This window comes from Carassius gibelio, chromosome A21 (genome assembly GCF_023724105.1).
Source record: "Carassius gibelio isolate Cgi1373 ecotype wild population from Czech Republic chromosome A21, carGib1.2-hapl.c, whole genome shotgun sequence".
Taxonomy (NCBI): Eukaryota; Metazoa; Chordata; class Actinopteri; order Cypriniformes; family Cyprinidae; genus Carassius; species Carassius gibelio.
In genome coordinates, this window is record NC_068391.1 from 665,675 (window position 1) to 690,674 (window position 25,000).

At 41.5% G+C, this 25,000-nt stretch overlaps 3 protein-coding genes across 5 annotated transcripts in view; 1 reads left to right on the forward strand and 2 right to left on the reverse strand.

Moving 5' to 3' along the window:
- Positions 1-1,129, reverse strand: part of LOC127942043 (bone morphogenetic protein 6) — a 3,490-nt gene extending 2,361 nt beyond the window's left edge. Inside the window, exon 1 of the mRNA XM_052537569.1 lies at positions 383-1,129. Coding sequence (XP_052393529.1) covers positions 383-486 — 104 coding nt within the window. The 5' untranslated portion in view covers positions 487-1,129. The remainder of the gene's footprint in view (positions 1-382) is intronic.
- Positions 1,130-7,438: 6,309 nt separating this feature from the next.
- LOC127942108 (serine/threonine-protein phosphatase with EF-hands 2-like) lies at positions 7,439-21,128 on the forward strand. The gene is made up of 15 exons (XM_052537683.1): positions 7,439-7,582; positions 7,746-7,800; positions 7,899-8,074; positions 8,207-8,321; positions 8,441-8,487; positions 8,560-8,726; positions 8,855-8,891; positions 10,972-11,121; positions 11,211-11,516; positions 12,182-12,367; positions 12,452-12,594; positions 13,169-13,275; positions 13,546-13,718; positions 19,898-19,985; positions 20,059-21,128. The coding sequence occupies exons 1-15, from the start codon at positions 7,457-7,459 to the stop codon at positions 20,265-20,267; spliced, it is 2,085 nt and encodes a 694-aa protein (XP_052393643.1). The 5' UTR covers positions 7,439-7,456; the 3' UTR covers positions 20,268-21,128.
- nup54 (nucleoporin 54) overlaps positions 20,386-25,000 on the reverse strand; it is an 11,688-nt gene continuing 7,073 nt past the window's right edge. For all 3 annotated transcript variants that reach the window (XM_052537686.1, XM_052537685.1, XM_052537684.1), the window contains 3 exons: positions 23,085-23,204; positions 22,895-23,005; positions 20,386-20,668 (listed from right to left, as the gene is read on the reverse strand). In XM_052537686.1, coding sequence (XP_052393646.1) covers positions 20,540-20,668; positions 22,895-23,005; positions 23,085-23,204 — 360 coding nt within the window. In that variant the 3' untranslated portion in view covers positions 20,386-20,539. The remainder of the gene's footprint in view (positions 20,669-22,894; positions 23,006-23,084; positions 23,205-25,000) is intronic.

The following is a 25,000-nucleotide window of genomic DNA, read 5'->3' on the forward strand; positions in this document are numbered from 1 at the left end:
AGACCAGAGCAAGAAAAGCTTTCTGAAAATATCCAGTAATTCTCTTTTGGTCAGACGAGCACGATGAGGTCAGTTTGACAGTCGGGAGGGTTTGAGTCTCAAATGGAAGAACAGTGTGATGTGATTGTAATAAAGCTGATTCACCTATTGCCCTGAGCATTCAAATATCAGCCTAAACCTCTTCCAAAACTAAGACTAAATCAATCTGAATCATAGACTGATCACAGTGAGTGAGCTGTAACGAAGGTTTCTACCTGTACAAACACATGAAACTCCCCCCAAAACCTCCTAATGAACAAGAGTGGAGGTGAGAATGATGCAATTACGCGATATCCAATACATTCATTGTGACATTGTTTATCTTTAAAAGGTCAGTTTTTACCTGTTGGCTTTCACAGCAGATGCCTCAGGTGTAGGATGGAGAACAAACATCTTCCCAAGAGGACACCCGAACAGCACGACTACGACACACAACACCAGAGGCATGACTGCAGACTACAGGTTAGCGCTGGACTCTCGCTCTCACTGCAGAGGAATGGCTGAATGTTATTTGTAGCGGCTTGGGAAAGCAGGGATTTATCTACACTGGCCAAGCTTGGCCTTGGAATACTTTACACTGTTCTCATGTCGAGCAAATGGATGGTGTTTAAAAGTAGGTGGAGAATAAAGGTGGAACTGAGAAAAACACTATAATACAGTTACATACTAGCAAAGACGATAAGCTCGAACCTGCAGGAGGACAGACAGAAAATATGAAAAACATCAGAAAGGAACAGTAATGCAGCACAAATAAAGAAGCCATTTATGAAACAGACCTGCATCTGTGGTATGTGAATGTGCCTTATTCTCAGGAACATGACCGAAATTATCAACCCACGGATGGGTTGAATATGAAGAATGGTTTTCTTACGCTATGGAAAAACCTACAGGTAACACGATTAAAAAAAAAAATCCCCCAATTGTAAAATTATATTTTCTGTCAGCAAGGTGAGGCTTTTTCTGAAATATCTTGATTTTAGACTTCTCAATGTTTATTGGTAAGACCATAGACTGTATAAGAACATGGACATGTCTGTGACGTCACCTGTAGACTCCTGATGAGCGTTTTTGAAGCTCAAAGTGGGCAGAGCAGGCCGTCGCCATCTTGGCAGCACATCACAATGCATCACTCCCAGATATCCGAAAATGGGCAAAAAGGCGGGAGCTGGTTGCTGAAACCACGCCCACTTAGCTCGACAGTGGTGACAGCAACAGCAATCCACCTCTCAACAGGCCACGCCTTTAATTAACGCTATTATACTTTTCCAAAATGGAGGGGCTTTGGTACAGTCCCTTTACACGAGCGACAGCAGAAGAAGGTCATCGATCTCTCTGCCCTCTAGGGTCAGATCAGGACGAGAGGGTGTATCAAGTGCTGATGCCAATTCATTAATATACATAATAATTAATAATAATAATAATAATAATAATTCCTTACATTTATACAGCGCTTTTCTAGGCACTCAAAGCGCTTTACATAGTCAGGGGGTATCTCCTCATCCACCACCAGTGTGCAGCATCCACCTGATGATGCGACGGCAGCCATATTGCGCCAGAACGCCCACCACACACACACACACACACACACACACCAGCTTACTGGTGGAGAGGAGACGGAGTGATGAAGCCAATCAGTAGATATGGGGATTGTTAGGAGGCCATGATGGTCAGAGGCCAATGGGTGAATCTGTCCAGGATGCCGAGGTCACACCTCTACTCTTTTCGAAAGACATCCTGGGATTTTTAATGACCACAGAGAGTCAGGACCTCGGTTTAACGTCTCATCCGAAGGACGGTGCTCGTTGACAGTATAGTGTCCCCATCACTACACTGGGGCGCTAGGACCCACACAGACCACAGGGTGAGCGCCCCCTGCTGGCCTCACTAGCACCTCTTCCAGCAGATACCTAGTTTTCTCAGGAGGTCTCCCATCCAGCTACTGACCAGCTCAGCCCTGCTTAGCTTCAGTGGGACACCGGTCTTGGGCTCCAGGGTGATATGGCTGGCGGCATATTAAACAGAGTCATGCTGAAGCTGTCTGTCTCTCTCTCTCTTTCTCTCTCTCTGTCTATCTATCTCTCTCTTTCTCTCTCTCTCTCTGTCTGTCTGTCTCTATCTCTGTCTGACCATATACACTCAACACTCTGTCTTTGCATGAATGTTTCCTCACTGTCTTTGAGTTTATATAGAAGTAATGATGTGAAGGTTTAAATTTTCCATAATTTCTCATGAGAAATATAAAGCTGAGCATTGTTGTAGCATATGTGGTTTCTCTTCTGACCTCAGATTAACCGAATCAAAGAGCGCTGGTGTGTTTGTCCTTGAGGCCATCGAGCTGCAACTCCCTTGTGTCAGGAGGAATTCCAACACCTGCATGAGAACGGGAATCTAAAGAAAGAAACAACAGTTTATCTGCCATTTGAGGACAACTTATAATTTTGTTTCATTCACTCCTGAACGGTCAAGAAATGGTGTTTTCTGACATAACCCTATCCATATTCACATATAGGTAAAAACCAATACACTTTTGACTCAATTCTGAATATTCAAGTTCAAGTTCAAGTTTGAACCTGACCTTTATTGTCATTCTGCTACATGTGTGGACATGCCGTGGAACGAAATGTCATATCTCACGGACCACAGTGCTACATAAATACAGACATACAACACTCAAGTAAAACAGTATAAACCTATATACAACTAGCCTACTGACAGATTTTGACTTTGAATATACTATATATAAATGTTTACCTATACACAGACTGAAAAGGAAAAATGTATAGACCAGTGACGGACTGGGACAGTAAATCAGGCCGGGAATTTGACTCCACCCCAGGCCACCTCTGTTGCTGCAGTCACCACCAACCAATTCATGTGTCCACCAGACTGCTAAACTCTTTGACTCTTTCAGTTGTTTGAATTGGGTTATACTTCAAAAATAAATCAAAATCCTTAGACTGTGGACGGCAAAATAATCAAATGGAGTATCAAGAAGTATCAAGGCATTCACTGTCTCTTTCCTTGAATCCCCCTCTTTCTCTCACTCTGCACATTGAGTTTCTCTGCAATATGATATAAGCACTTTCAATAATCTATATTAATTATGCAGCCATCAATTGTATGTCCCCACTCCCCATGATCACAGTCCTACTACTGATGACCTTATAAATCAGAAATTCAGATCGTGATTCATTTGAGTCAGTTCGGGAGTTCGGAGCGGGTTCGCGAATCATTTGAGTCAGTTTGGGAGTTCAAAGCGGGTTCACGAATCCTTTGAGTCAGTTTGGGTATCGCGAATCATTTGAATCAGTTCGGGAGTTCAAAAAGTGTTCGCGAATCATTTGAGACAGTTTGGGGATCGCGAATCATTTGAATCAGTTCGGGAGTTCGGAGCGGGTTCGCGAATCATTTGAGTCAGGTTGGGGTTCGCGAATTATAGCTGTATATGCATAGGCATTTTTAACTAATTTTGTAGCTAGTTCTAATTACGTTTTCCAAGTGTGTTTAGGTGTGATATTTGAACTTGTATTTTTTGTTTTACTGATGTTCCTTTTAACAGTATTAAGTATATTCAAAAACTAAACAAATCGTGCCTAAAAAGTGCACGCATAGGCTTATGTAAAGTTACATGATGAAGTCATACTAGTGAGCGTGTGCATTTTGAGTGCGTTCTTTCACTGCATTATTCGGTGTATTCAAATACATTTATGAATGCATGTGATTGTGAATGATCACAAAATTCAAGATAGTGAAAGTGAAGTGACATTCAGCCAAGTATGGTGACCCATACTCAGAATTTGTGCTCTGCATTTAACCCATCCGAAATGCACACACACAGAGCAGTGAACACACACACACACACACTGTGAGCACACACCCGGAGCAGTGTTCATCATTTATGCTGCGGCGTCCGGGGAGCAGTTGGGGGTTCGATGCCTTGCTCAAGGACACCTCAGTCGTGGTATTGAAGGTGGAGAGAGAACTGTTCATGCACTCCCCCCCACCCACAATTCCTGCCGGCCCGAGATTAGAACCCACAACCCTTCGATTGGGAGTCCAACCCTCTAACCATTAGGCCACGACTTCCCTAACTATACTCCCCCACGATATGGGGGTTAGAAAATGTATATATTTATATCATTTTATGTAGTTAATCAATATCCCACGAAGAGAGCCATTTCAGTTTTTCTCCCAAAATCGGTATGGTTAAAATGTGATATTAAGTTACTACAAACAATAATTTAATTACAAATACAAAATGTTGCAGAATAATGTAATATATGAATAGCCTAAAGAACCAAAAGGGTTCTTTTTTGTCATTATAGAACCTTTTTAGAATAAAAGGTTCTTTGGAGTTGAGTAAAAAACCCTATGGTTCTATATATAACCCCAATGAACCCTTTTTTCTAAGAGTGTGGTGAACCAAGCGGTTCGGATTTTTCAGTGAACCGTCCCATCCCTAGTAAATATAAATGACCAGCTCCCTGGCGAACATGGATGGGATTTTGCAGCAATTTGCTGCGTCTGTTGCCAGGGCTTTTCTCCTTTTTTATTCGTTCCGTCTCTTCTCCTCCTTTGCATTTACGGCTCCATTTTTTGCGCGATTTTCTAAGATAAAGCATGCCTCTGGATATAGCCAATTAGGCAGTGCTTCGCTGATCGACTCCACAGCGGCAGCCAGCAGGTCAGAATGACCGTCAGGCCACTGGGAAATGTCCCGGTGCTCTCGGTGGCCAGTCCGCCCCTGGTATAGACTATAGGAATGCTTCACATAATACTGTACATGTGCAAAGAGAAACGTCGTAAGTCAATCAGCTGGCTGGGGAATAGTGCAGGATGATTTGTAGTGCAATAGCATGTAAACATACACATATTTGAGTATTTTGTGGGTGTATGTACACACAGCAGTGAGTGTGAAAAGTGTCTAGTGCGCATAGAGAAGAACTGCACAACAAAAAAAAGAATGTTCCAGACTCTCTGGAGTTCAGGGCTCTCACGGCCTGGGGGAAAGAGCTGAAGATCAGTCTGGTGGAGCGGGATCTGATGCTGATGGAAGGAGCTGGAAGAGACTGTGGGAGGGATGGGTGGGGTCCTTCACAATACTGTTAGCTTTGATGGAGCATGGCGTGAGGAAAATCTCCAGGATGGAGGGGCACCGATGGTCTTTGCAGATGTGCTCACTGTCCGCTGGAGGGTCTTGAGGTGATGGTCAGCACACTCTCTATGGTTCCTCTGTAGCATGTGATGAGGATGTGGGGGGGGGGGGGGGCTTGCTCTTTTCAGGCGGTGGAGGGAGTGTAGGCGCTGTTGTGTCTTGGAGAGTGACATGGTGTTGGTGGTCCAGGTAAGATCCTCAGTTTGTGCCCCCTCAGGGATTTAGTGACACACAGTCGAGCTGTTGATGGTCAGTGGGGGGTCGTCAGCAGAGTTTCTCCTGAAGTCCTTCACAACCTCCTTTGTCTTCTCCACATTGAGTGAAAGGTTGTTAGTTCCACACCATTCAGTGCCACTTCCTCTCTGAAATATGTGCTTATAGTGTGCCACATTATCCTATCACACTACATTTATACACTTATTATAATTGAATAGCTAACTCTAAATAATTAAAATCTGGTGGATTTTTATTTATTTTTAAAAAGCATATTACTTAAGCCATCGATGAATAGAGAGAACTGGTCTGTGTTCCAATGAAACATTTAAAAATAAATCAAAGTTACATTTTCAAATCCATGCAGTGCTGTGGCTGGGTTCAGCATTCTGTTAATCAGATTTGAGCTATGAACAGCAGAGCGACAGCTCAAACACACGGAGCCTGTGGCCTTTAGCACCTCTTTATCTGTCTATTCTGGGTTGAAGCCGAGCTGCAGTATTAACCCTAATCCAGCTGCAGCGTGTTGTTTTGATGAAGTGGTCACGCGGATCAGCTCCATCTCACCATCTGTCTCTCAGCACAAGTGTTCTGGGTTCATTGATAGTGAAGTTGGTCTCACTGATTGTGCTGCTGGTGGCTTCATACGCTCTGCTGTCATGGAGGGATTTTGACTAACCCTCACCACGTGAGTGTGATGTTCTGTTGCTGTTTTGTAAAGCACCGTGCCTGGAAGTGTTTTATAGAATTAGAGCTAAATTACTCAGTACAACAGGTTAGCTTTTTTATTACTAATTAATCAATCCCCTTGAGGAAATAAGAGGAAGGACAGTTTATTTCAGATTTTTATCAATGTTAAGGGAATTATTTACAGTTAAAGTGAAATTCAGATTACCTCTAGTTAAAGTGCTGTGACATTAATCAGAAACAGGAATGAGTTTATAGGTGTGAAAAGTGTCTGATTTGATACGTGTACTTCCAGCTGACAGACGTGACATGGGATGTGGAGTCACAAAATCAACACAACTGCAGCTGAAACCATGCAATCGAGGTGTGTGAACCAACAAGATGATTCGAGTTTGACACTGTTCATAGATTCAGTGCTTTGAACAGAATACCTGCCATTAAATGACTCTCCTGAGAGTAATACAGCTTACATTGCTCTCTGTCTGTCTGTGTCTCTATCATGTCTGTCTATAGGGAACATCTCAGTTCCAGGTAATTCCACCTCCTTCATTTCAGTAAATGTTTCATTGTTGTCAGTGGGTGTGAATGAACATCAAACACTGTTTTTCTCTCTTTCTCTCACATGCAGCGGCTACAGGTCAGACAGATCATGTTTCTGTGAGTCTAAAGAAACTTCACTGTCACTCATGTCTTCTGCTGGCCTGACTTTCTCTCGTCTCTGTGTCTCTCATCTGTCTGTCTCTCTTTCTCTCTTCTGTCTCTCTTTCTCTCCTCTATCTCTCTCTCTTTTCTTGTCTGTCTCTCTGTCTGTCTCTCTCTCGTCTGTCTCTCTTTCTCTCTTCTGTCTCTCTTTCTCTCCTCTATCTCTCTCTCTTTTCTTGTCTGTCTCTCTGTCTGTCTGTCCCTCGTCTGTCTCTTTCTCTCTCTCTTCTCTTGTCTATCTCTTTCTCTCTCTTCTCTCGTCTGTCTCTTTCTCTTCTCTCTCTGTCTCGTCTGTCTGTCTCTCTTTCTCTCGTCTGTCTCTCTTTCTCTCATCTGTCTGTTTCTCTCTTCTCTTGTCTGTCTGTCTGACTTTCTGTCCCTCATCTGTCTCTCTTTCTCTCTCTTCTCTCGTCTGTCTCTCTCTCTCTCTCGTCTGTCTCTTTCTCTTCTCTCTTCTCTCGTCTCTCTCTTCTCTCGTCTGTCTCTCTCTCTTCTCTCGTCTCTCTGTGTCTCGGCTGTCTGTTTCTCGTCTGTCTCTCTCTCTTCTCTCGTCTGTCTCTCTCTTCTCTCGTCTGTCTCTCTCTCTTCTCTCGTCTGTCTCTCTGTCCCTCGTCTGTTTCTCTCTCGTCTCTCGTCTGTCTGTTTTCCTCTTGTCTAGCGATGCGGGCGGCGTTGCTAATCCAGCGCTGGTATCGTCAGTATGTGGCGCGGCTGGAGATGAGACGCCGCTGCACCTGGAACATCTTTCAGTCTATAGAGTATTCTGGACAACAGGATCATATTAAGGTGAAACAACACTGATGTCTCTCCAGCAGTAATCCAGCGCAGACTTACAGTCACAGAGACCTGACATCTGAGGCCTTTTATTGCAGTCTTCTTAATACTGGTTTCCTGCCTCTTTTTGCATCTTTACACATGAAACATGCTCATGCTGTTTGTGCCTCTGCAGCTGTATAATTTCTTCGGTTACCTGATGGATCATTTCAGTTCTGCCAACAGCCAAAGTAAGAAACTCATGTTCTTCAACTGTTTTTCATCTCAGGAAGTGATCAGTGTAACTAAATAGATTCACACTGACCCTCTCTGCATCTGTCTCCCTCAGGAAACCTCGTATCTCATATGTTTGGCGATAGTGACTTGTTTCTGGACATGGAGTGGGAGAGACACGTCTGTTACAAGGAGATTGAGGTTCCAGACATCTACACCGGCCCGCATCTCTTCTTCCCACTGACCATCTCCAATGTCACAGAGCTGGTAGATGCCTTCAAAAACAAACAAGTATGATCATTTCTATCAAAGCAGCAAAATAGCTTTATGTACGTTACAAAATTAGTGAATGAATCCATCTCTCTTGTCTGTCAATGAAAGTTGCAGGCTTGCGTGTGTTTAAGTGCAGATCTCTCTCTGCAGAAGCTTCATGCGCGGTACGTGCTCCAGCTGCTGGGTAAGACGTGGACGCTCCTGCGCTTGATGCCCAACATCAGTCACGTGTGCACCTGCAAACACAAGGAGATCACCATCTGTGGTGAGTAACACATTTACATTTAATCATTTAGCAGACAAACATTTACTTCTCATTCTCAAGCTATCTTATGGTGTGACGTGCCATTAAATGTGCAATTTCATTCTTTGGTTCTCATGCAGGAGACTTACATGGTCATCTTGAGGATCTGCTGTTGATCTTTTACAAAGTCAGTAAAATTCTGGTATCCACAGTTCACTGAATTAGAATATGCCAGTAACTGACTTCTGTTCTATACTAGAATGGTTTTCCCTCAGCAGAGACACCATATGTTTTCAACGGTGATTTCGTGGACAGAGGGAAAGAGTCCATAGAGATCCTGTTGGTTCTGTTTGCGTTCCTGTTGCTGTATCCACATGACGTGCATCTGAACAGAGGAAACCATGAGGACCACATTGTTAATCTGAGGTGGAGATGTTATGGATCAAATTGAATCAATCACCTACATTTGCATTTGTGAGGAAGAGTTTCAGTTAGAAATGGATCTGACAGAATTTAATTTACTTTTAAAAATGGAAAATCTTTTTTTCACGTAGGTATGGCTTCACTAAGGAAGTTCTGGGGAAATATCAGGTGAGCTGACCATCCACCATGCATCTCTATGGCAGGGCATCCAATCCTGCTCCTGTAGGACCAACGTCCAGCAGAGTTTAGCTCCAACTGGACCCAAACTTCATTATCTGGTTTGGATGCGTTTAATTAGGATTAGAGCTAAACTCTGCAGACTCCAGCAGGATTGAACACCCTTACTCTTAAGAGGATTTACACCTTCCACTCGTCTGTCCATTCACACATTCACAGAAGGTTTGTCTGCATTAGCAAATAAGAGCGGTCATGAAATCCCTTTAAGGTAGTTAATTCAACTCGAACTGCTTACCATACATACTCCGTTCAAACATTGTTTAATAGACTATTTCCATGTTACATGCACTCTTTCTGGTTATTGTAAACTTTGTGCCATTTTAGGAATGAATGATTCCAGACTGACTGTTTACATAACATCTTTTTCAACTGAAATCTGAAATCCTTTGGGTTTTGGCTGTTAATTTACAAAACAACAATGAACTGGGGGTGTGAAAATGCATAATAATAATAATAATAATAATAATTAATGATAATTAATAATAATAATAATTAATGCTTATGTGTATAACATTCCTCTACAGTTTCTTTACAAAGTGGCATTACCAATTACCGGCCTGGTCTGGTGTTTGCAGATCCATGTGAACGGAAATGGTTTTTATTGAATTGTCATCTATACATAAAAAATGCAAAAACTTTTCCTTATTTAGCACATTGTTGTAATGTTTCATTTAGACCCAATGACACAACACTAGCCTTGTAATCTGCATTTACAAACATTTGTGAAAAGGTGTTGTTTTGAAGAGCTCAGTGAATTAAAGCATGATACTGTGATAGACGCCAACTTTTCAATACGTCAGTTTGTGATATTACACAGCCAACTTTAAGTGGTATAATTGGTGAATGGAAGCATTTAGGAACAGCAGCAAGAAACCACTAAGGATCTAAAGATGCACCCCAAGCCGCTTGAAAATTGATTAAAAAGAGATGATTCATGTCGCTTGAGATGTTAAAACGAATTGCGAAATAACTGGGGGTAAGAGATTAATTGAATGTATCTCTGAGGGGAACAGTCTTTAGTAAAGTTTTGATGGTATTTTCATTTCATCTTGTTGAAAAGTTAAGTGAATCGTTATCTCTCTATAGAAAGCATACATTTACAGAGTAGGTCATCAATTGCTGAGAGATTCCATAGCTGAAGAGCTCCAAACTTGCACTGACATTAAAATCAGCACAACAACTGCGCTGCAGGAGCTTTAAGGGTACAGGTTTCTGCATGCGAGTCTCACATCACCGATAACAATCAACGCCTGAGTGGAGTAAAGCAGCGCTGGACTCTGGAGCAGTGTCACGCTTCTCTCTTTGGTCCAATGGAAGCGCCAGGGTTTGGCAGATTCCAGGAGAACATTACCTGCTTGTCTGCACTGTGTCGACTGGAGAGTTTGGTAGAGGAGGGATAATGGATTGGTGCTTGGTTTTCAAGGGTTGGGCTTGGCACCTTATTCCCAGTGAAGGGAAATCTTAATACTTCAGCATACCAGGATATTTTGGCCAATGCAATGCTTCCAGCTTTGTGTGATCAGTTTGGGGAAGGGCCTTTTCTATTCCAGTATGACTGTGACCCTGTGCAGAAAGCACACAAAGACATGTTTGAATGAGTTTGGTGTGAAAGAACATGACTGGCCCAGAATCCTGACCTGACCAGTTTTGGGATGAACTGAAACAGAGCTAGGCCTTCTCTTACAACATCAGTCTAACAAATGCTCTACTCCAACAGAGCATTGTCAGATCTGAAAATAGTTTTGTCCATAAAATGTATTTCAGCCATTAATACCATTTGATTGCTTGCCTCTATATTAAACAGACAAGGACAAACACAAGTCCAATTTAACAAGATTAGGAACTGAAAGCAGTTTTTAACTGAACTCTCAATCTGAAGAGCAGAGCTGACAGAAAACAGGACAGATGTAGAGAGTGATGACAGTAATGGCCCGTTCACACCCAGTGTAACCCTCTCACCCGGGTCCTCACTGACGCTCCGACTGAGTGCTTTCCTTTGATGTCATCACAGGTTCATGGGAAAATGATTCTTAAACTTCTGCAGAAGATCTTCAGCTGGTTGCCGCTGGCAACAGTGATCGACCAGAAAGTTCTGATTCTACACGGAGGAATTTCTGACAAGACAGACTTGAATGTGATCGCCAAACTGGAGCGCCACCGAGTATGTTACTCTTCAGCAATCACAAGAAATCCAGTGGTGTTGTTGTTTCATGTGTGTCAGTGGTTGTCTTCTGGGCCTTTTCCCCTCAGTTCGTTTCGGCTCTCAGACCCCTGAAGAGAAGAGGAGCATCAGCGAGGCAGAAGGACGCAGCTCTGGAGCCAGACGGAGACGATGAGCTCAGTGCTGGACGGAGGAGAGTTCAGTCTCTGACCCACGGCACACCGCTGCGATTCAGACCAGAGTTCCCACGGCATTCAGTTCACTCCGAGTCGGGCCGGACGGGTCGCTCCGTCGAGCAGGAGCTGCGAGAGAGACGTCGCCTGGCCGGCCTCAGTCTGTCGTCTGACTCAGATCCTGCTCAGGTCCTGGAGACGGATGCAGATGAATGGAAACAGGTGAAGACACACACACACACACACACACACTCCTGTCTCATCGCAGTTTGACCAAACAATTAGGAAACCTTAGAAAATCTACTGTGGCAATATCATGGTAAAGTGATGTGTCAGATGGTTATATCACAGTGGTTTAATATATACCGTGGTACTGAGTGATTACCATAATTTATTTCAAAGAATACCACAGCACTACCATGGAATAAAATCAACTAACCATTGAAATACCATGGTACTTTTTTGCTGGTGTGTGTAAGTATTCTACTGTGCTCTTAGGATCAGACAGCATGTGTTATTGTTGTTGTTAAATATGTGATGTAACCGTGTTTGACTTGTGTTGTCATTTGCAGCAATCAAACTGAGAGTGAAAGAAAGTGATGTGACATACAGCCAAGTACAGTGACCCATACACAGAATTCGTGCTCTGCATCTAATGTTTGCTCTGACATTCCTAAAGCATTCAACATGTGCAGCGTTGAGGGACCTTTAGCACCAAAGCTGCTGATCGCTGATGCTGACTGTGAATAATGTTGTGCTTAAGCAGCACACGTTTGCCTCCATGCTTCTTTAGATGCAGCAGAATATGAAGCGTGTAAAGATGACCTGAGGTGGTGTCCATCATGTGCAATCAGTAGTTAAAGTGCTGTTTGTCTCACACTCTTCAGATAGTGGACGTTCTGTGGAGTGACCCGATGTCTCAGAATGGCTGTGTCCCTAACGAGGTTCGAGGAGGCGGGTGTTACTGGGGGCCGGACGTCTCACAGGAAGTGCTGGACAGACACAAACTGCAGCTGCTCATCAGATCTCATGAGTGCAAACAGGAAGGTTATGAATTCTGCCACAACGGCAGGGTGAGCCATCCACACTCTTACACTCGTCCATCCACGAAGAGTTTGACGGCGTGATCTGAAAAGTTGATTACTTTGCATTTGCAGGTTTTGACGATCTTTTCAGCCTCTAATTACTATGATGTTGGCAGTAACAGAGGTGCTTACATTCGTTTGGGTCCCGACCTCATCCCTCACTTCAAACAGTTTCAGTCCAGCAGATCAACACGAGAGCTCACACTCAGACAGAGGTGAACACACACACACACACACACACACACACAGATACTCACTCTCTCTCTCTCTCTCACACACACACACACAAACAGATATTCTCTCTCTCTCACACACACATACACACACACTCTCTCACTCTCTCTCACACACACACACACACACACACTCTCTCACTCTCTCTTTCTCACTCTCACACACACACACACAAACAGATACTCACTCTCTCTCTCTCACACACACACACACACACAAACAGATATTCTCTCTCTCTCACACACACATACACACACACTCTCTCACTCTCTCTCACACACACACACACACACACACACACTCTCTCACTCTCTCTTTCTCACTCTCACACACACACACACAAACAGATACTCTCTCTCACTCTCTCTCACACACACACACACACACACACACACAGATTCCTTCACACAAAAACAACAGCTACATAAATGTGTGACAGCTGAACTCCACTCGAAACACAAATTGTGTGTGGCTCAGTCTAAAATTTCATTTTTGTTTGTTTCTGATTATGTTGGAAAGTGTGTAAAACAGGATTGTGTGTGTGTGTGTGTGTAGTGTGGGACGAACAGAACTTTCTGCATTACAGGCTCTGAGGATGCAGCTCTTTACACACAAATCTGCCCTGATCCACGAGTTTCAGGAATATGACCCACAATGCACAGGTACCACACACACACACACACACACACACACACACACACACACACACACACACACTTTAGAAGAGCATTTCCCAGCTTTGTTCTCCCTAATCAAACTCACCTGAATAAACTGACCAGTGCTGCGTGGTGAAGTTGATCAGAGATCATCAGTGGCAATAGTTCTACAATCTGCTGAAGCTAACCGTGTTTTTGGGAAACTCTGAGAGCTGAACCAGGTCACAGCGAGGGTTTGAGGATGTTTACTGAAGTGTCTGTGAATAACTGTGTCAGGTGTGATCTCTGTGAAGCACTGGGCCGCTGCTGTGGAGAAGGTTCTGCGTCTGGGTCTGCCCTGGAGAGTGCTGAGGTCTCAGCTGGTGACCAGCAGCACACAGGACGGTCAGGGGACACTGGACTATCACCACTGGGTCAACCAGCTGTCCGTCATCCAGCCCAGCACTGAGGTGAGCGCATCATGACACGGATGCTTCATGCGCTTAGAGAAGCTGTTCTGGATTAAATCAGGCAAACAAGACAATATTTTACAGACGGTTCAGTGTAGAGCGAAATTTAAGAAGTAAAATTCAAATAAAACACAAAGGATGGGCATAAATTTATAGTGACATAAAACTTTGCATATATACGGTACTCATTCTAGCCGGCTGAAATGTATAATTTACTAATCAGTGGTTGATACTGCATGATAAACACATGACATATGAAGGGATTCTATTCTCTTTATTACAGATGATGCTGAATCATTTAGAAATTATTCATGAGTCCAGTGTTTAATACGGAGTGTGTGGACAGTAAGTGACCACTACAACGGCTATAATCCTGTGTGTGAAGCGGTATTAGACTAATGTAGATCTGCTGTGTGCTCTATATGATGATGAGCAAGAGACGTCTTCAGTCCCAGACGAAACCTGAAACCAGGGATCTGAACCGGTTCAAGGAACAAAAAGGAAAACCGGAAACGAACGATATTTTGACAGGAACAGAAACAGAAACAGAAACTAAATGAATTTTTTTAGTTCTGAACCGAATCGAAAATTTATCGTTCAGTTTAATATTTGAAATTTGCTGTCTACCAATCACGAATTCCAGCAGTAGCCTACAGCATACGCACATGTGACTGAAGCAGCGAGTGAAATGTCTGCTCGGCTGCGAACTCAGTCAAGTCTCAAGGGCAATGCACCGCCTTCAGGGCTAGCCTGACTACGTTAGACTTCCTACTTCCGCTCAATTTCATTTCGCTTCTGTACTCAGTCTGATACAGCGTCAGAGCTTTCTGTTTGCCACCGGTCTGGAAACAGCCGGGCCAATCCACGAGCAGAGGGCGGGCTGAGAGCCGTGACGTAGATGCTAAGCGCCGAGTTTTACATTGTAGGTTAGAGAAATCGAAAACCGAAACAACCGCGGAAATGGGAAACGAGACACGGGATGCACTTCGCTCTGTTATGGAGAACATTCAACTCTTTTTCAAACTGAATCCAGAACAAGAAGAGTGTTTAACAACAGGTTTACAGTGGAAGTTCAATCATAGATTTGAGTTCGATGCATGATGTCTGTGCTTCGATGCGGCTGTACAGGCGCATAACACACGTCATAACTAAACGTATCTGATTGGCTTACGGGTAACCAATGATTTTAAACTTCAGACAAGCGCCCCCTAGCGAGAGAGAAAACACTTCTCTATTATGCCATTCCAGACTCTGTCTACGAAGCAAAGTGAAGTAGCAGAGTCTGGTATTACCATGCTACTTCAGGGCCGGATTAAGACCAAATTGGGCCTGATGACGCAGTGCAAAAAGGGCCTATTTTTTCTATGCGTTGGTGCACGTGCATTCGACACTCAAGTAGAGACCTGGGAGCAGAGAGCTGCACGGGTACGATTTTGTAAATCCGTACCCGCAGTACTTAAAACCGCATCCGACCCGTTTTCCGACAGCAGCACTAATTGAAAACCGACACCCGACCTGCACCCGAAATCAAATCAGTTAAGCCAATCACATTAGACACACTTTTTTCTAATTTTATTGCCAGGTCATACAGAAGTTATTTATGGAAAACTCTTTTTAAAAGATATTCGTTTTTTATATATTTTATCTTACTATATTTTAACAGACAATATAATAACCTTAGTGTAATTGACAGAATTACTAAAAAATATTTTGCTACCTAAAAGTTAAATATTTTTTGTGTCACGCATGCATGCATGTCTATTTCCCTCATAGTAAATATAAAACGCATGTGGACTGATATTTTTCCAATGTCTGGACTCCTTTATTAATGGAGTATATAATCAGACGTTTCAATATATTGGTATTAAATGCATTTTCTGAGAATTTATATTTCATGTTTTTACTGCAAATGTCGAAATACGTGCTCTTTGGTCCATCAGTCACTGATCACATTAGAATAAAATATCATAATACAATACAAAATTGACTGATTTATGTATATGCATAGTTCTCATCAGTCGGAAATACAGATAAACGCTTTCATATGTTGTATTTTTGATCCTGAAAGAAAAACAGAACAACAAAAGAGCGAATCATACCACCGTCTGAGGTTGTGCTTCAAGTCGAACGGTTCACAGCTGAGCATCGCGAGAGGCAGATCTGCGCCAGAGCGCACATGTGAATGAGCTGCACGAAGTAATTTTCAGATGCAAATTAAAAAAACAACAACAACACCCCTGGATAGCCTAGATTAGGCCCATATTCACAAATGTGTTAGCTATGGAATTAAATATCTGATATTCCGATTGTCAAATACATGCAAGTGGAAGTGTTGTTTAAAGCTGCGGTAGGGAACTTTTGACGCTCTAGCGGTTAATAAACAGAACTGCTTGCGTCTTGCGGAAGAACATCGTAGCCGGAACTACTTCTCTCTGTTTATGTCTATGAAGAATCACAAAGGTACTGGGTTACTCCGCCGCGGTATCCCCGAAGCAATCTAAAATAGTCTGAATATAAACACTTATTATAGGTGCACCCTAGTGATTCAGGACAAGCCAAAAAATACGGTTTGGAAAATGGATTCATGGTGTACTCGCTTATTATATACATTTTTCTACATTTTGAACACAAACAAAGTTACGGAGCGCAGCTCTGATTGGTTGTTTTTTACCGGGAGCGATGGAGTTTCTGCAAATGGCAATAGGACACTGGGAGGAGCCAGAGGAGCTTGATTTATACACAGATTATCTGTCTCATATTCTACTGTCAGGACATAATGACAGGTTTAATAAATATGTAAAAAATATTTTTTTTTTACAAAAGTTCCCTACAGTACCTTTAAACACCTTTATAACGATCGCGTTAGTTGAGCTGTATGCCCGATATAATTTTGACACAAATTTTGAAATAGGCTTAAACACATTTTAATTCAGATTATATATATATATATATATAAAAGTGGAACGTAGGCCTATTTTTACGTTTGCATGTGACTGTTTTGAACCAGCGTCCGACCCGACCCGCACCCGTATCCAACACAGTTGGATATTTTTCACCCGTTTCAGCCAAATTTGTGGGTCATCCGTCAGGTACTCGAACCCGTGCAGGACTCTACCTGGGAGTACTGCGGGACCAGGCGGCAAAGAAGTCGACCGGAAGTTGCAGTCGGGTGGGGGCTGCCATCTTTTAGCAGAACTTCACTTGCGTTAGCATTCCCATTGACTCCCATTCATTTTGGCGTCACTTTGACAGCGAATAACTTTACATCTGAGGCGTTTAAAGACTCCGTTTGTCCATTATTTATTTCTAAAGATACACGACAATGTATAAAGGGCTCCATTACCTTCTATGTTACATTATGGCCCCGTATAAACAGTTTTTGTAAAAAATAGGCTAACGATTGCGTCATAACCACTCGGCTCTCTGTCGCATTACCGTACAGACAGGAGGAGAAGCTCACAGGCAATTAACTTAATATGGCGTACTGGCGTTACATTTTAAAATACTATACAAAATAATTAATCAGAATACTTACTCCTGCTCACTCACGACAAAGAACTCCCCGCTCAAGCTCGCCGTCTCTGCAAGATTAACGATGGCAGTACACTAACGAATGCACGCACAGCTACTAGAAGATTTACATCTGTCAGACAGGTTCCTGACGTCATCAAGCTTCGTTTGAGTCTGCGCGTCAGAAACGGAAGTGCTAAAAAACGCTAAAAATGGGCTTCACTTGTCTCAATTGAGTTCCAATGGGGTCGCTGTGTCCATTTCTTTTACTGTCTATGTGCGGGACCCAGCGCAACCGAGTGCGTCCCGGGACAATATTTGATTGGTGAATGCGGACGCGGGATATTATTGTGTGCGGGTTGCGGGAAAATAAAGTTATTTGCGGGAATCCCGCAAAGTGGAAATATCTAGCAAAATAAAATTACTAAAAACAGATAAACCTTTATTTATAATAGAGTAAAATAAAATAAAATAGACTTTTCTGAATGGGAGGGTGCTGGTGAAACCATGGACAGCGACGTGTAATTCCATTCCGAAATAGCGAGAGATCCAGTGGTGGAAAAGGCGATATCAAGAGTTTCCGAGATTAAGCAAAGTAACACGCCATGTTGGTTACTTTGGATTCCAGCTCCCAGCGCACCATTGGAGAGGGCTTTCAGTAATTGGGTCGCATAAGTGCACAGAGACGGATTAATCTGAAGCCCTTATTAGTGAACGACATGCTTTTCCTGCACAGACTACATTACATTTTTTTTATTCCGTTTATTTTTAATTATTTATTTATTTTGCTAAATATTTAAATTTGTCTATTTTTTTATTGAGGAAAAATTATTTTTTGTGTGTGTGTGTTTAATGTTTGAGGAAAAGAAGGCATTCTTAAGCAGTATAGGCTAATTTTCCTTTGAACATGAAATAAATCCAGGTTTATTATTATTATATAATTCATTAGGCTATACTACCTAATAGGTATATTTTTTTATTTACATTTCGTACTTTTTTACTGTATTTTTTTGTTCTATGTTCTAAGTTCCATGTTCGTTCCTTTCATCCATTTAATTAAACCAAATAAAACGAAACATTTGTTTCTTTTTTACATTTATATTCAACAGGGGAGCAATTGAAAAAAAATAACAGAGTATCAGGCAAAATATGCAATGGATTAAAAAAAGCTTAAAAAGCCTACTTTACCCGCGGGATTTTGCAGGCGGTAGCGGGATGAAACTTGATCGTTTGCGCGCGGGAGCGGGAGAAAATAACATATATCTTTGCGGGAGCGGGATAAAATCTTGCGGGAGCGGGACGGAAAAATCCATCCCGCGCAGGTCTCTACACTCAAGCGCAGCATACTTACCCTTTCCTGCCCAACCGAGGACCGCAGCTCTCCTTTGATTATTCCCAACTCTGAGAAGCTCCGCTCGCCAGAGTCATTGGACATCATCATGCACAGATAGATGCGCTAACCAATTTCGACATAACGTCTGAGAAAGATTTAACGATGACAAAAGCTCGTACAAGCTGATTCGGTCACCGGTTTCTGAGTGCAGCAAACTCAGATCAGCTGATTTTGACCGATTAATAATCAGTTAAACGGTTTAAAAAGTCATTTATTTATTTTCAGTAAATTATCAAAATATTATATATATATATATATATATATATATATATATATAGCCTGGAAGGAGAGAGAAACTTGTTTTTAGAGAGAAAAAAATATTTAATTCAGAAATAGACATAAATGACACAAAATGTTTACAAACATTAGACTATTTTTTTATAATCGTTTGTTATTCAAATACATCGCGAATACGGAAACGTTGGTTTCAGTTTCGTTTTAGTCTAAATTAATTAGTTTTGGTTTGTCGTCAATATAGCTTATATTTATAATTCTTGTTCTTTTCTAAATACTGTTAATTGAAATTATTTTGTTGTGGAGTGAGGGGAACTGAAATAGCCTAGAGGAGCTTCACACATTTCCCAGAAGCTGAACAGTTTTCATTTGATATTAACCTCAAAATAATTATTGAATGAAATTTGGAGTCCGACTGTCGGACGCATATATAGCGTTATTTATTATACATTTACTATTATTCTATATTCTTTATATTAAATAACATTTTAGCATCCATACACTCGGGAACATGGAAAAATTTGGATTCGTGCCGAATGAGAGAGGTAGGCGTCAGCTTCAGCTTACATTCATTTGTGTTTGGATTGAGGTTTTTATAGCCTAAACCAGGGGTCATCAACTATATTTGTCAAAGGGCCAGAATTTTTCTCTGCAGACACTGTAAGGGCCAGATACTCGTAACATAAAATACAATACGAATTGTATCCTAATATGTTATTATATACTAATTCTAATTCCAAATTTTTTTGGATTTTTACATATTACCTGTACTGCAGCGAGCCACCAGGGGGCGATAGCGATATTTTAACCGTAGTTTTAATGAAGAATGGACTGATAAGTACGTATTCATAGTGCCTACTGTTAGAAATGCTGTACCTGTGTGCCCCATTTGCTTTTTTTCTCGTTAGATTTAAAAATAAATTTTAAAGCATTTAGCCCAGACACAAAACATCTGTGTCCCCTTCAAAAATCACTCTGTCACCCGACTGTTAGATGAACTTCACATCCCTGTATTTATGATCTGTGTCTTTGATTGGGTCAGATTGCGAACACGAGCCTCCTGGAGACCCTTTACAAACATCATTCAAACCTGGAGAGCATCTTCAGGATGATCGACACAGATCACTCAGGTTAGAAACCAAACCCATCTAAACAAACCCTAAACGTACAGCGAGACGTGTTCTCATCCCAGTGTGTGTTCAGGTCTGATCTCGTTCGAGGAGTTTCGTCAGACGTGGAAGCTGCTGAGCTCTCATCTACAGATGGACATCAGCGATAAAGCCATCTCAGATCTGGCCGAGAGCATCGACTTCAACAAGGACGGCAGCATCGACATCAACGAGTTCATGGAGGCCTTTCGGCTGGTGGAGCATTCTCGAGCCGAGACGGACGCGCCGCCGTCCCCCGAGTGAACACGATCAGAGCAAACACAGACCACACGACGCTCTCAAACCTCCAGAGCAGCAATCTGTCCCTGGGTCTCAGGAAACACAACCCTATTTTCAGGGATTTAACTTTCACAAACACTCATTTGTTCATACGGTGAAGCTTTATTAATCAATCATAAACACAGTAAAACATTCCAGCTGATCGAAGTCTCAATCACACACAGTGAATATAAATGTGCTGCTCCTACACAGTGATCTGCGTCTGAGGTTAGCGTCTCGTGTGTGTCTCACGTTGATCAGCTGAGTTTACTGCTGCGTCCGTGAACGCCGTCGTGAAGCCCGTCTTCAACAGTCTTGATGTCGTCCAGATCGTCTTTAATGACACTGATCAGGTGACTCAAACCCTGCTGCTGCTGCTTCAGATGCTGAAACGAAACACACTTATTCAGTCGAGGACGAACCAGTGATGGGAACAGAGCAGGATTGTTCTCAATGGTTTGAACTAAAGCTACTCATAACCACAGAGCTGAGAGGAATTAACATAATGTGCATCATCTGCATGAAACTGCTTCAAAGTACGGGTTCTTGGATGATTTATGCTTAATAATTACAAATTTATAATACTGCCGCGGTCAGATTTTTATTCCTGATTTGACATTATTAACATAGTCACAGATTCTTTCCAGTAGATGGATGACTAGAGCTTCGACAGGAACAATACCCAAACTGACATGTATGCACTTATTAAGTTATATTGCACTGCACTCAAGCTACTGAATCTATATTTTTATAAAAGTTTATGCATTCTCTGGGAATCAAACCCATGACCTTGGTGTTGCTGGCGAGATCTACTGTTGAGCTATATTAAATGTGCAGTCTATTATATTATTGAGTGTTGTCTGATCTTCATGAGATACACAAGGCCAGAGGAAACTCTTCTTTCTCTGGGTCAGTTCTGACACGTCCAGCTCGTTTACATGTGTGTAATACAGTTAGCATTACAGTTTCTCCAGGTCAGGAGTCAAACACACCTCTTCAGACTGAATAAGACCTGCACAAATAGAATTAATACCATACGAGCGGGAATAGAGCAGATTACTGCAAAAAGCATTTGCAGTTTTCTCAAAAACTTAATTTTACAAAATGATAAACTTTACATTTCAGCCTTTAAACCAATGTAAAGAAAACGGATGAGTCATAAGTATTATATTTAAGTAATTATCAACAAATAATCATATTAAATTAGGGGTGTCTGATACTGACAAAAATATAATCTCTGGGCAAATATTATTCTGGGATTTTATCGATAACGATAATTAGACAATATATTTCTGAGTGTGTAATCGTGCCGTGGACAGCTGAAGGTTTTGATATTCTTCATATCCTGTGTGCTATGTTCACAGCAGTAATAGAAATTAATGAAATGGTCCAACGGGTATTTTTACCTTTAAGCCATTTTCTCTAGAAGTGTGCACCTTCTTTTGAGTCAGATTCTTGGATTTAAATCAATATCAACAAAATCATATCTTGGCAATGCAGAGGAAACATTGCAAACATTACACATTACACACAGTTTAATTCAGCTCTAAGGGACATTAAATAATTTAACCTGCATTTACAAATGCATAAATAATATTTTGATATTCTTAACTTTGAAAACATGTTTGAAAGTATGAAAAACAGTGAATAGATACCTTATGTGTGAAATTAAAACCACCAGTAGGTGGCACCACGTCGCTGTTAATAAGTGAGTCACTGCGACTGAACCGAGTCATTTAAACAGTGATTCATTCGAGAACAGCATCCTGTCGCTCACAGACAAAACAGAGCTGTCGCTTTTTGAATTTTTATTTTTTTTGTCGAAATTGAACAAAAACAGGAAATATAGTGTCTATAAACGTAAGTCTCCTACTATTAACTGAACCTTTGTATAAAATCAATATCACATATGTTATCATGCTCAACTCTTGTGTGACATTAACTATATCAAATTGTTAAATTATATATGCTTTCTGTCCCATATCTTAATTTACGCAATACTAGTAAGACTGATTCACGCAGTGAAAGAACGCTCTGTAAATGTGCACGCACACTAGTCTAACTAGTCTGTTAACTTACTAGACTTCACCTAATGTATGTTCACTCTGTAGGGGTTTGTGTTTGCCTTTCGCAATACACTTTTAAAATCAAAATCACACATCTTTTAAACAACAGTTACTACATCATCACAGCACACCTGTGTTTAGATTTTGATAATGCATTGTCTTCTCATCGATCCACCAGTTCACATTTAAAGCTGTGTGTGTGTGTGTGTGTGCAGGGTAAAATATGGGTCACTTTTCTCATTCACTCTTCAGCAGGTGCAGTGTGTGGAAGAGTAGAACTGTTTCCGTGGTAACAGCAGAACACACAGCTCATGTTCATTTAATGAAATAACGTTAGTCTTCTGAAGTTTAATCGTCACATTCAGCCATATTCTGGTCTTTCTGTCCCCAAAGACCTATTGATATCATAATTAAGACCTTCTTGTACAATATAAAAGCTTTTAAGACCCTGAGGAAAAACCCTGACCCCCCCTCTACACACACACACACACACACACACACACACACACACACACACACACACACACACACTCGACAGGTTCTTGCCTGTTTGATTTCTCTCAGCAGATCTGCATCAACACGGTAACGCTCTTCTGAACGAACGGCTCCAAAATGATTCTGCATCCGAATCTGAGACATGAGTTCATTCAGTCTCCCCTGAAACACACACATATGAACACGTTACACACACACACACACACACACACACTGGTTGTATTCCAGCTGAAGATCACACCTTGAACTGTGTCGGTGCATTGAGCTCTGATTGGATGGTTTCCAGCTGAACCCTCAGGTGTTCCTCGTCCAGCTGAATGGCGTAACCGCTCTTCCTCTGAACTTCCTGTTTAATCAACACCTGACACACAGGAAATAACAGACATGAATCAGTGTGTGTGTGTGCTGTATTCAGGTGTTAAAGCAAACACAATCCTGAGCCTGATCTTTCTTCTGTGTGTGTGCAGAGCATGCAATGACTGCGGCAACTCTAACATCTGAAAGGATACTATGACACAGATATTGCTTTCTTTATTCAAACTGATTTTCTTTTTCATTAATATATGGTTGACCTGAAGAATGAAATCTATAGCATACACTTAGAAGATTACGAGCTATATCACCACTTAACAACACTAGAGGTGTGACAATACACTAAACTTACGATGAGACTAAATACAGAGACTTGGTTCACTAGAACAAGACAATATTTTAATGCTGTGTTCACACCAAACACGAATAGAGCGTCAAATTCGCGCCTACCGCGTCTAGTTTGCTCTCGCCTCATGGGGGGGCTTCTGCCAGCTGAGTTCACGCAGCATCTTGAACTGCCATTTTTATTCTGATAATTTTAAAAATATTACTGTTATCGTGTCATGAAATGTAGTTTTAAAAGTATTTCAGGCGAGAATGTAGTTGCTTTAAACTCAAATATGCGGTTTATTTAAAGACAGCGTCTATTTAAAAATGAGATGTGCTCCGTGCGATCAGCGGGAGCTCCGTCATCATGTATCCGCCGGGAGCAGCCTCACCTCGGCTACACCTTCTGACATTTGCCGCTGGCTCTAATGTCTCTTTAGTGGTTCCAGATAAAATATAATTAGTTTGGGGTGAAACGAAACGTTTCTTATCTTTATTCAATTAATCTATTAATATGTTTTATATATACATTGGTCCCTTTTATTCCTGTCTCTATAGAAATATTAACTTTTGTCATATAGCTCCGGTTGACTGCTCACTGATCAGTTGTTCCTCCATGTTGAATGAGTGACTCCTAACAGGCTCCTGATTGGTTAACGTGGCGCGGATTAACGCCAAAGTTCACATTTTTCAACTCGGGCGGCAGACGCGAATTCGTGTCAAACGCTAAATGCAAAAAAAGCGCCATTCCCGCTTAATGTGCGTTTTTAACCCTTTCACGCAAAACGCTCAATTTGCGCATCAATTTGCGTCATTCGCGGAGGCGAATTCGAGTGTTCTGCTCCGTGCTAAACACCTTCGCGCCGCGAGACCTCCAGACGCGCGTAAACGTGCCTTTGCATTGATTTAACATTGAAATAATTCGCGCCAGACGCTCTATTCGCGTTTGGTGTGAACACAGCATAACACTATTTTTAAGAAATTTTCAGTGACAAAATAGGTGTCTTTTAATTGCCAAAAGTAAAACAAAGCAGTTGTATTTAGAAATATTTTTTACTAATCTAGGGCTGTAACTAATGATTATTTTGGTAATCAAGTAATCTACTGATTATTTGGATATGTTTTAGTAACAAACAGACCTAAGTGAAAACTAGGCTTTAGTATGACTGTTTATATGTTAACTGACAAGGGAATATAATTGTCTTAAATAAAACATCAAAACCAAGAAATATGATTGTACTGAATCTAAACTGAAATGCATAATGTAATATGCCTATACAGAACATGAACATAACCAGCTTAAGTACATTATGTATTAAAACAAATAACCTGCAGAACGCTTCACTGTACAGCGTTATTTAACAATGTTTAAATCAATTAAATTTGAATATGTCCACATGCAGAAACTTTTGTTTTGCAATCACGATGTTCAATACATGGGATATTTAGACAACGGTTGATGTATTCTCCTGTGTTGCAGCGGTTTTCAATGATTTAAGTCACAAATCCAGTGAAATG

Coding starts and splice junctions, on each gene's coding strand:
- LOC127942108 (XM_052537683.1), top strand. CDS start 7,457: ATGCGGGCGGCGTTGCTAATCCAGCGCTGGTATCGTCAGTATGTGGCG. Junction 7,583..7,745: donor GACAACAGGATCATATTAAG/GTGAAACAACAC, acceptor GTGCCTCTGCAG/CTGTATAATTTCTTCGGTTA. Junction 13,276..13,545: donor ATATGACCCACAATGCACAG/GTACCACACACA, acceptor TAACTGTGTCAG/GTGTGATCTCTGTGAAGCAC.